Source organism: Zingiber officinale, chromosome 1B, assembly GCF_018446385.1.
Source record: "Zingiber officinale cultivar Zhangliang chromosome 1B, Zo_v1.1, whole genome shotgun sequence".
Lineage (NCBI taxonomy): Eukaryota > Viridiplantae > Streptophyta > Magnoliopsida > Zingiberales > Zingiberaceae > Zingiber > Zingiber officinale.
Window position 1 is genome coordinate 120,690,815 of NC_055986.1, and position 11,743 is coordinate 120,702,557.

Here is an 11,743-nt window from a genome sequence, read left to right on the forward strand (position 1 = left end):
TTTACTTTTGTATTGGATAATTGGATGATATTTCTCTCATTAGTTCACAGAAAAAGGTTAGTTAGGTCATTGGATGGTATTTCTTTTCTCCAGCGTTCTTTTATCAGTTCTTGATCTCTGCTTTACTTTTTGTGCTATCATTTTCACATTTTTTTTTTCTTTTATCAATTCTAGTTTCAGGCTTTTGTTAATTCATAATTGAACCTGCAATTAGCTTATTTTGATGATTTTATAGAAAAAGTTAAACTCCTTTTCATTTTTGATGATTTTCCATGCTACGTCTTTTACTTTGTAGTTCGTATCTATCGCCTATTAGAAAATCAGTTAGGTCATCGAATCTTTTGAACTTGCAATTAGTTGATATAAATATATTATGTAAATTGTAAGATAATGTGTTTTCTTATTGATTGAAAATTTGAAATTGTCACGCCCCGGGGGAGTCCCTGTCCGAAGAAATTTTGGCAGCACCTCCCCTGTACGGCTGACAATCTGAATCATTTCTACATACACAATATACATCAGCCACAGGCGGCTGGAATATATACACACAACCACGCAGTTATATGATATAGCCTACTCGGCTGATACAATAAAAACACAACCACGCAGTTATATGTAAAGCAGCCCACTCGGCTATACCAAAACTAAAACACAACGGAAAATGACAGAAATCAAATACAAACCAAACACAAAACTGCTAGTCGGCTAAGCTTACACAACCAACAATAATACAAAATACCACATAACAACTTCAAAACTCCAGAAACAAAACCGGAGCACAAACTAAACACACTGACACATAAAACAAACAAAACATAAATGAAACTGATAGATCTTCTGAGGTGACGTGGGGACCAGCAGACAGGATACTCCAAGCGACATCAACCTGGTACCGAAAAGATAGTATCCACGGGGTGAGTTCTACAACTCAGATAATACCATAGACATACCTAGTAAGATATATCTAATGATAAACATGGAATACAACTTCCTAATCATATATAGGAAATATCTGGCGAAAGGTGGCGAGGAAGTTGTACTCACGGGAACTCTATCCGAACAAAGGGTCGTCGAGGCAGAGTGTCACAAATCCTATGCGTATCGAACATATCGTCCAACTAAATCGCAAATAAATCGTGACATAAGCGATAAATGCATCGATCGTATGATGTCAATGGCATGATGTCGATCGGCCGTCTCACACATGATGGTGAGGCCGGTGGGTAGGTGACAACTGCACTCGACATCACTACCACGATGGTGGCCAGGTGGACGGGATCTTTGTCGAACATACTCCTACCTCAAATCATAAATGGGGTCTGATGCTCTCGTCTCCGTACACCACGGGGAGGATCACTGACGTGCTACCGCGTCGCACTATCCATGAGCGGACGATGGAGTGCGAGCAAAAAACTAACTACCGCGTCACGCTACCCATGGCGGACCAGCGGAGCATCGAGTGATGAAACGGTGATATGCTCTCTGATAATGGGCGACTATCACGCATGACGTGCAATCGTCACGAATGGTGCGTGAAACTAAGCGTATGATATCACAGACAAATCCACATATATATATAAAAATGTGTATCCTAGTACAAGTAAGTCAAATCCACAGATCTAGGGTATACAGGTCCTCTATGGTATAACAACCTAAGTCCTGAACATATCCACCTCCATAAAATATGTACCCACAATGTACATGAATCAAAGCAAAAGGTCTAGGTACACAGATCAGGTATGATATAAAAATATAGATACACATGTCAGATAATAAAAATCCAGAGTCTAGTCCTAAACTCAGTAAAGCATGGTATGTCACTTACTCCAGGAAATTAAGGTACTCATGGCAATATTCACGAGGTATAAACCTGGATACATAACAAACGACAAAACAGAACATGTTATGGGTATCAAACCGTAACATACCAAAGGCAAACATGATCATTGCTTATAGCTATAAAATACTATGCATATCCAATTGACAATATCATAAAAGATAAGTCAAGAGGTACCCGCCTTCAATAGGAAGGTCCAATCCAGTGCAGTCCAACGTCGAGATGCTCGTCTCGTATCAAAGTCCTGTAGTATATGGTATCCAGATTTAGCTAATTTCATATAAATTAATTAGCTAGATCAAATCCTCGAGAAGCTAACAAAAGTCCAGATCCAATTATAAACCCTAATTGGATCATCAATTAACTTATCCAAATGGGATCCCACATACTCATTTATCAATCTAATATATATTAATCAACTAGTACAATCCATTACTACTAATAAAATTCAATGTAGAATGGAATCACCTCTAAACTCACCTGATGTATCACTGTTGAACCAAGGTCGAAGAAATTCTTGTTGACACACAACTGAAAACCTTGCAGTTAGAAAACTGCTGCCGGAAACCAGAACCAATTAGCATGTACAATCCCAAATACAACTAGTTAGGAATTCTAGCACTAATTTAACAAAACCACAAGGCACGACCTCACTTGTCGGAATCATCACACTCTTCCTCTTGAATTGCAGGTGCTGATCACGAATCTAGCGATGTAAGCGTCCAGCCCACAGTGTTGTGGTCGCTGAAATCAAGCAGCTCCTCTCCAAGATTACTACCATCATCCTCAACCCAAGAGAGAAAAGATGAACCAGCGACTAGGGTTAGGCACAAAATCGAAGAAGATCAAGAGAAGGAGGTTCGGTCGAAGCTAGCTTACCCTTAGAGCCTTGAATGTCCACCCCCCGCCAGCGATCGGTTGATAGCCGCGGAAATAGGTCAGCGCTAGGGCAGAGGAAAAACTAGGGCTCAACGTTGGTGAGGAGAAGAGGGCTTCTGTCACGCCCCAGAGGAGTCTCTGTCCGAAGAAATTTCGGCGACACCTCCCTTGTACGGCGGACAATATGAAACATTACTACATACAAAATATACATCAGCCACACTCGGCTGGAATATATATACTATAGAAAATGAAAACAACACAACCACGCAGTTAATATACTCAGCCTACTCGGCTGGACAAAAACAAAAAAAAAATAAAAAAAAAAACAAACTAAGCATAGTGGAAAGAAAACGAAGAGAAAACCCACAAATTGCAAAGTTATCAAAACATCACAAATACCAAGTCCACACCACAAGTATCAAAACCTAGTTCTCACTACACCAAATCCAACGAATACGAAATGCAAGTAAAGAGAAACAGAACCAAAATCAATTTTCGAATATGACGCGGGACCCAGGATTGGCAGCCGGCATCTCTCCAAGCATCCATGACTCATCTATCTGTTACCTGGCGAAAGAAAACCATTTTACGGGATGGTGAGTATTGGAACTCAGCGGGTATAGAAAAGATAGTGCATGAACATAATCAACCAATAAAGAATACCCAAAAGGAATACAGTTTCATAAGGGAAGTAGCATATACAAAATGAAACCATAAACAATGCTCATACCTGGAACCATATCCTAGGCTAGATATAGAAGGTCAAGAATGGTACTAATCTGCTACAATACTGCTCGTAACTATAGAGGTATGGTGTAAGACATATAAACATTTTCAATAAATAAACCCAGGTTTAACCACCTCTGTGACGTATCTCAACATAAGGCAAAGATATCGTAAGTGAACAACAAAAGCAACGATAACATAAATATACCACATCGGCATAAGAAAGCAATAATAACATAAGTAAACAGTAGCGTATGGTCATCCGCCCACCCCTCTACACCACGACCCTTGTATGGAGAGGTCGGATCGATGACAACTATACCACCCCGAGTGGCCGGATGGGCAGTGTTGAGTAGCTAACTAGCTACATAGAAAGGGGCCCTGCTGCTCGTACTCAGCTACCACTCACACGAGTGGCCGAGTGCTGACACTGACGGACGACATCGACTCCGGCTACCACTCCCTCGGTGGCGGGGATCTGGCGTGCATGCGATGACGTGATCGAATAATGCATCATCGTATATATATAAGCGAAACGGGTATGCTCGTGAAGCGGCGTACTCGATATCGTAAATAAGCAGCGATCAACATGGTATCTAGTATCTGCTACCGATCATGGACAACAAAAGAGACTGTATAGATATGGAAACGAATTTATCAAAGATTGCGTGGAAGTATCAAGCGCAGGAAAATAAGAGCGGAGTCAAGGTAAAAACAGTCCTTAACCAAAATAATTCATGCACCAAGGTCAAAGTACTAAAAGAAAATAAAGCAAGAATTACCCGCCTTTATACGTAGCTCGTGTCAAGTAATCTCACGTCGAGACGCTCGTCCCAAAAACAAATCCTGCGATCACATAGTGTATGATATAACTAATCAAGTATGAACTAGTTAGCTAAATCCATCATGAACCAACTAGTTAACTAAATCCCAATATGATTAGAATTATATTCAATTTCAACTCCAAGATAGAACACCTCCACCAAAACTGCTATAAAGCCGAAAACATCACAAAAAAAATAAGAGCGCAAAGCCAACACCCTATCATGTAGAAAAATGATATGCACAAGGAAAAAAACTCAATGAAAATCTCAAGGATAGACACATAAAATGATGGGGCCCACAAAAAGTGAAATTGTGGGCCATGACTTTATGTGTCTATCCTTGAGGTTTTCATTGAGTTTTTTTCCTTGTGCATATCATTGCTCCTATCATGTAACACTAAATCTGCCATGAAAACCGAAGTTATTACAAATGCAAAAATCACCAAAACCCCACCAGACAGCCATACTAAATCGGTTAAGGGAAACTTAAACCTCCTCCAAAAAAGAACATAAAACTAACTGAATCATTATTACCTTGTTTTGTTAACTACACCCAAAACCTTCATAGAGCACAACTACGAACTAGATCTAAAATAACACCCACACACTAAGACACACATCCATCTCCTCCGGACTTCAAAGCTCATTCCCCACGCATTAAACCTTGTTCACTCCTGCAATTGAAACCATCCAAATCTCTACCTACCAAAACTCGATCAACAAGTAAGGGAAGGGAAACTTCATAGATACAATGCACGAATGCTGCAACACCTAGATCCAATTCAAGGGAAACAACTCCCATCGCAAGAAAACCACGAAATCAGCAAAAGTAAGGACCTCACCCAATCCATAACTACAAGGGAAACTACTTACTGGATTAGGTAGGGCATGACTCGGAGAGAAGAGGATCGGTGGCTTTACTTCTCGGGTGAGGAGGAGAAGAATCTCTGCTGTGTTGTCCACGTGAGGGAAAGAAGAAGATCGCATGCTCGCGCGCAAGGAAGGGGGATCACCGCTGTGCTGTCCGCGTGAGCGAGAGATCGGCGGCTAGCGCTAAGCAGAGGGAAGAGGCGGCGTCTGAGGGTTTCGGCAGTGAGGAGGCGGCACCATCTATGGCTCGTCGCCTGAGGGGGAGAGGTCGGCGACGTCCAGGAACTCGCGAGAGGGAAGGGAGATGCGGCGGTGGCAGCGTCGCAAGGTGAGGCTCGGGCACAAAGGGAGTTCGGCGAGGGTTTGGGAGAGGAAAGACTTAGGTGTTAAAAAAAAACCTTAGGTTCATTAAAATAATTAACTCCCTAATAAATAGGTATTCCCAACGGACTTTTTCCAAAGCCTATAATTTTATCCCGTCAAAATACGTCCTACAGGCTCTGATTAAATCCCAGAAAATTTCTAAAAATTTCTAAAAATTCTAATGAAATTATTCGCTCATTAATCTTATTATTTAATTATTATCTGATTCGATATTTTACTGCTTCGACGCTGCTAGGTGTCGGGAGAAGGAGAGGAAGAGGAACGCGGCAGTGGCATTGGGTGTGCGGCTCGGGAAGGAAGGAGATGCACAAATCGCTCACTCTATGTTCCCAGGCGTCGTCGGCGTCGGCAAAGGAGAGGAAAGAAGAGGAGAAGATCGGGTTTGGGAGAGGAAACCGGCGCGAGGAAGAAGGAGAAAAGGAACGGCGGAGAAGGGCGTTAGGGCTGCTGTGTCGCGGGGGAAAATCGGGAGGAGAAAGAAAATAAAGAGAAAAAGGAAAAGAAATAAAATTTTTCCTCGCTTAAATGGGGTAGCCTATACAGGCTTTCCCGGACCCCATTTTATCCCCATTAACTCGTCCATACGAGCCCCGAAAAATTTCTAAAAATTCCAAAAAATTCCCTTATTATTATTCTCTATTTTACGGTATTTTACAGAAATTAGTCTAATAGTATTCTTATATACATTGTCAGTTAATTGTAGCTGCCTCTTTGTATTAAATGTTGTTTGGATTAATCAATTTTTTATCAGAAAACTATCCAAAAAAATCTAACATAATATATTGTTACTCTTGAATGTAGACACAAATTATTGAGTTAATATTCAATTTTAATACCTTGCAGGTATAATAAAAGAATATTGAAAATGCCTCCTAAATATATGTACTAGAGCTCAAAAGAGAAAAATGAAACAAAGGGAGGAGGCATTAATTCAAAGTCAAGTCGGTGATATTAACAAATATTTTATTAGAAGTAGCAGAATAGAAAGAGAGGAATTAGGGGATAATTTGATGATTGAAGAACAAAGTCACAATGAAAATGAGGAATTGGTTGAGGCTACCAATTTGATCGAGCCGAATGAAAACTTAGAAGAAGACTCTCAACATGAAAAATTACATGCAACTCTGAATTTGCAGGATCATGAAAATTGGAATAACATCAGTCAAAAATTGAGAGATTACTTAATAGAAATGGGTCCAAAAAGAGTGAATGATTTTTTGTTTCCTAAGGATAGTAACAATAGACATTTTGATTCATCGCATTATACACGGGTAATGAAAAATGGACAAACAATAGATAGAAGATGACTTGTATATTCTATTTCATTGGATAAAATATTTTGCTTCTGTTGCAAGTTGTTCAAGACTGAACAAATGATGAGTAGAATGGAGAATTTGGGTAATGATGGATACAAAGACTGGCGTAATATGCATAGAAGTCTTAAACAACATGAAGCTAGTAGAGATCATATGGATTGTATGATTGCTTGGGTTGAATCAGAAAAGAGGCTTAAAAAAAATCAAACAATTGATTACAGTATGCAACTTCAAATCAACAAAGAAAGACAACATTGGAGGCAAGTGTTAACAAGAATAATCTCCAATGTGAAAACACTTGCTAAAAATACTTTGGCCTTTCGAGGGGATGATGAGAAACTTTATGTCAAGAATAATGGGCTATTTTTTCAATTGATAGAAATGGTTTCTGAGTTTGATCCAGTGATGGAAGAGCATGTTCGACGTTGTGAAGCAAGGGAATCTCACTATACATATTTTAGTCCCAAAATTCAGAATGAATTGATAGAAACTTTGGCAAATGAAGTAAAAAGATCAATCATTGCAAAAGTTAAACATGCAAAATATTTTTCAATAATACTTGATTGTACTCCAGATGCAAGTCATCAAGAACAAATGTCTCTAGTGCTACGATACTTGGATGATTCAACAAACACACCAAATGTAGAAGAATATTGGGTTGAGTTTTTGAAGGTGGATGATACATCAGGTCTTGGGTTATCAAGTGAACTTATGAATACGTTAAAGTTGGGCTTGACATTGATGACATAAGAGGATAGGGGTATGACAATGGATCTAACATGAGTGGAAGACACAAAGGTGTACAAAAAAGATTACTTGAAATAAATCCTAGAGCTTTTTATACACCATGTGGTTGTCATAGTCTTAATTTGACCTTAGTTGATATGGTGGAATGTTGTCCTAAAGCCAAGTCATTCTTTGTAGTGGTGCAACGCATCTACACATTATTTTCTTCCTTTACAAAGAGATGGAAAATTTTTAAAGATAAGGTGTCTGGTTTGACTGTTAAACCATTGTCACATATCCATTGGGAAAGTCATGTTGAAAGTGTGAAAGCCATAAAAGAGCAAATTGTACATATAAGAGATGCTTTACTTGACTTGGTAGAAGTTGTTGAAGATTTTAAAACAAAGAGTGATGCTGAGACCTTAGCCCTATATGATGTTGAGAGTTTTGAGTTTTTGCTTGAAATAGTAATCTGGTATAACTTGTTACGAGCAATAAATACCGTAAGTTTATTCAATCTGAAGATATGAATATTGATATTGCGATTAATCTGTTACAAGGACTTGATCAATTTCTTGATGAGTTTAGAAAAGAAGGGTTTGCTAGTTCCATGAATGAAGCTAAACAAATGGCAAGTGAAATGGGGATTGAACCTAAATTTTGAGAAAAACGCATAATTCGAAAAAGAAACAATTTGATGAAAGTGATAATGATAATGTGACACGATCAGGTGAAGAGTCTTTTAGAGTTGAATATTTTATATTTATAATTGATCAATCTCGATCTTCTCTTCAAGTTTGATTTGAACAATTTAAACAATATCAAGAGATTTTTGGGTTTTTATTAAATTTGGAGAAGTTAAAGAGTGGGCCATTAACTAGCTTGATGAAGTCTTGTATGAAGCTTCAACAATTTTTGAGTCACGATGGACGTTCAGACATTAATGGTGATGAGTTGTGTTCAGAGTTGATGATCGTGAGATGTTATTTAACAAATGAAAAAAATAGCAATTGATATGCTACAATGTCTGGCAAAACTAAATGGTTTATTCCCAAATACTTGCATTGCCTATAAGATTTTGTTAACCATACCAGTAACAGTTGCATCGGCAGAAAAAAGTTTCTCGAAGTTGAAGTTAACCAAGAATTATCTTCGATCAACAATGTCACAAGATAAACTGAATGGACTAGCAATGTTATCGATTGAGAAAGAAATAGTCCGACAATTAGATTATGCAGATTTGATAAATATTTTTGCCTCTAAAATAGTTAGACGAGTACTATTTATGTAATTATTTCAAATATTTATTAACTTTTTATTAATGTAATATATTATTTTTAGTTTATTTGTGTATTTTATGTATTTATTATTTACAAACTGAACATTACAATTATTTATCGATAAAAGGATCACTTTTTATTTTCGCTTTGGGCCCCGTCAAATATCGGTACGGCTCTGATTGTGTATTGGATCTTTGGTTTGTCATGTATGATTTTGATTTGGATCTTTGGTTTGTCATGTATGATTTTGATTTGGATCTTTGGTTTGTCATGTATGATTTTGATTTGTTATTTTGTTATATGAGATGTTTGATTTTACTATGTGAGATCTTTCTCGTTTATGTTGATTGTATCATATTTACAAGTTTAGGTTTATACATATGAACGAGGAGATTAATAGATATATGTCATTGAAAAAATTAAGATTTTATGATAAATTTTGCGACAAAAAAAAATCATCGCAAAATCTACCAAATCAGCGATGAAAATGTATTCATAGTTGATTCAGGATAAATTTATTATTTGTTATAAATTTTATGATAAAATTCTATTTGTTGTTGTAAAATTTGGTAATGATCTATTTGTGACGAATAAAATATTGTTGCAGGGATTTTTGATACCAATTTTATTGTAAAATTTCTCGTAAATCAAGTTTTTTTTTGCGTATCGCTATTCTAGTGATAAAAGGTAAATATGTTCGTCCTTAACGCCCTCGTCAATTCATTTCAAAAATAACAGGGAAAAAATAAATTATAAAAAATTATTAATTTTTGAAATAATAATTAACACATAAAAGATGTATTAGTGTAGACTTTAGAATGATGGCTTCCCGTGCAATTATTCAGCCAAAAAAAATTATCATAAAAAAAAGCACACCTCGGTTCCGGAGATCCTACCTTATCTTTGCAATCGCCCCTTCGCTGGCCCACACGCTGCTTAGCTATTCAAAACTGTCCTTTCTTCGCCCCATTTGATGTAACTTGCTGGCTGCTGCCTCTGCGCCTCATGTTGTCGCATACGAATAATTCATTAACCTTACGTTCCAGGCAAACTACATAGTCTAGTAGATGCTCGATATGGATCTTCATTAGAAGAAGTTCGCACCGCTCGTAGTAGTTTTGTTTATTAACACTCGTGTTTACACGAAGCCAGAATCACATATGAACAACATAAACTCCAAACACCCATACTCTGATCAAATCGAATATATTCGCAACCTAACACTCTAGATAACGACATAAATTAACCAGCAAATTAAAGTTTTGAGCCGTAGTACTCTAGCTCTCCACATCTCCTTCCAGTTCACAACTTGTATTCACTTGATCTACGTACGTGACAGTTCAATCTACAGTAGCTATATAAAGCTCAACGGTGGGTGCTCTTCGTCTCACCGCTGTACAACCTGCAGGAAGGAAACAGGCAAACAGATTATATATGACTTAGAAAAGTGATGATTAATTACCTAGGAAGGGGGCCGGGAGACATAGCTACTAATTCTAATTATATATACCAGTCGTAGACAGTGGGGGAGTTGGCCTCAGGCTTGTCGAAATAGTGAGCTCCGAGAGTCTTTGTGGCGAGGTTACTGCCGGGGTTGAAGACGCTCCTCCACACGTTGCCCTGCCTCCGGTTGGGGGAGTAGCTGGAGGGCGTCACCGGAGTGGTCGGCGTCTGAGGTAGAGATATCGACCGCTGGAACTTGCCTGCGCCATCGCTGCTGCTCTCCCCTTCTGTAAGCAAATTAAAGGCAAGTGCATGTTCTAATAATTAAAACTGTCCCTGAGCTAATATCTAGTAACACAGATTCAAGTTTCAATTGCACGATCGAGGAGATGCAGATAAAGTGAGGGTGAGACTTTTGATGGACAAAGGCTTTGGAGACACCTTCCTCAGCTTGCCTAGGCCCCTCTCAGGCTGATGTCCGGCGAGGACCTCGTCCCACATCTTATCAAGGAGAACCATTTCGCTTAATGGCGGCCAACTCAAAACTTTTGACTACGGAGCTAATCAATGGCACCGTGCACAATTATAGTGCGGGCATCTACATTGGTCGAGCTAGTCACCGCTCGGTAACTTCACCTTTCGCATTTATTGTTATAGATGTATATGTACACTGAAAATGATTTGATGATAATGTCCATTTAGTAATAAATACACTGATAACAATGGCAGGCCGTTATTAAATCTCGGTTATTAATGTCACATCATCATCTGTTGTCATTTTTGACAATGTAAATCCTTCGAAAGAAAGATGTTTAACCTCTCTATATGCTGTTAAAGTAAATTCTATGGATAATAGTAGTAGATATAAAACAGTTCCTAATTAGCCTTTTAAATCCTAATGATTTTTATTACCTAATAATGATAATCTAAATAATGGTGGCGAATGATTAGATTAGTAATGAAGGTAAATTTAAAGCTTGACTTATGTTTTGATTGAGAGAAAATAAGCAACCGTCATTTGGGACGGGGAGAGGGTAGATTAGTAATTGAAGAGTAACGGACTGATGGTGAGCGAAGAGGATAAGGATGCAGTCAGCTGCGGGCCTGCCGGCCAAAGTCCACACAATGACATGTGGAGTAAAAACGACGCAAATAATATCTTTCACGGATCGGACACTATAAAAAGAACCGTAAATTTTCATGATAATTCTATCAGTATAAATGTTTAGTGATAAAATTAAGATAGAAAACGTTTTATCGACAAATAATTTGTTAAGAAATAATTTATTTAGAAATAAATTCTATCAGTATTTTTTAATGAAAAATTAATTTATGTAGTAAATATCATCATAGAATAATATATTCTACCGATATATTATAAAAAAAATACCGATAGAATACATGACTTAGTAGGTAATTCATTTATAGTATATTGACGGAATCATTGATTTCATG

At 37.9% G+C, this 11,743-nt stretch overlaps 1 protein-coding gene and 1 long non-coding RNA gene across 2 annotated transcripts; both read right to left on the reverse strand.

Moving 5' to 3' along the window:
• Positions 1-2,025: 2,025 nt before the first annotated feature.
• On the reverse strand, positions 2,026-2,951 carry LOC121992344. Its single transcript, XR_006114859.1, has 3 exons — positions 2,487-2,951; positions 2,318-2,391; positions 2,026-2,081 (listed from the first exon to the last, which is right to left on the reverse strand). It is a non-coding gene; the product is annotated as an uncharacterized LOC121992344 (long non-coding RNA).
• A 7,086-nt stretch (positions 2,952-10,037) lies between these two features.
• On the reverse strand, positions 10,038-10,870 carry LOC121975810 (dormancy-associated protein 1-like). Its single transcript, XM_042527692.1, has 3 exons — positions 10,702-10,870; positions 10,356-10,575; positions 10,038-10,247 (listed from the first exon to the last, which is right to left on the reverse strand). Exons 1-3 carry the CDS (start codon positions 10,805-10,807, stop codon positions 10,211-10,213), a joined length of 363 nt encoding a protein of 120 aa, XP_042383626.1. The 5' UTR covers positions 10,808-10,870; the 3' UTR covers positions 10,038-10,210.
• Positions 10,871-11,743: the final 873 nt, after the last annotated feature.

Coding starts and splice junctions, on each gene's coding strand:
- LOC121975810 (XM_042527692.1), bottom strand. CDS start 10,807: ATGGTTCTCCTTGATAAGATGTGGGACGAGGTCCTCGCCGGACATCAG. Junction 10,576..10,701: donor AAAGCCTTTGTCCATCAAAA/GTCTCACCCTCA, acceptor ATTTGCTTACAG/AAGGGGAGAGCAGCAGCGAT. Junction 10,248..10,355: donor TCCCCCACTGTCTACGACTG/GTATATATAATT, acceptor TCCTTCCTGCAG/GTTGTACAGCGGTGAGACGA.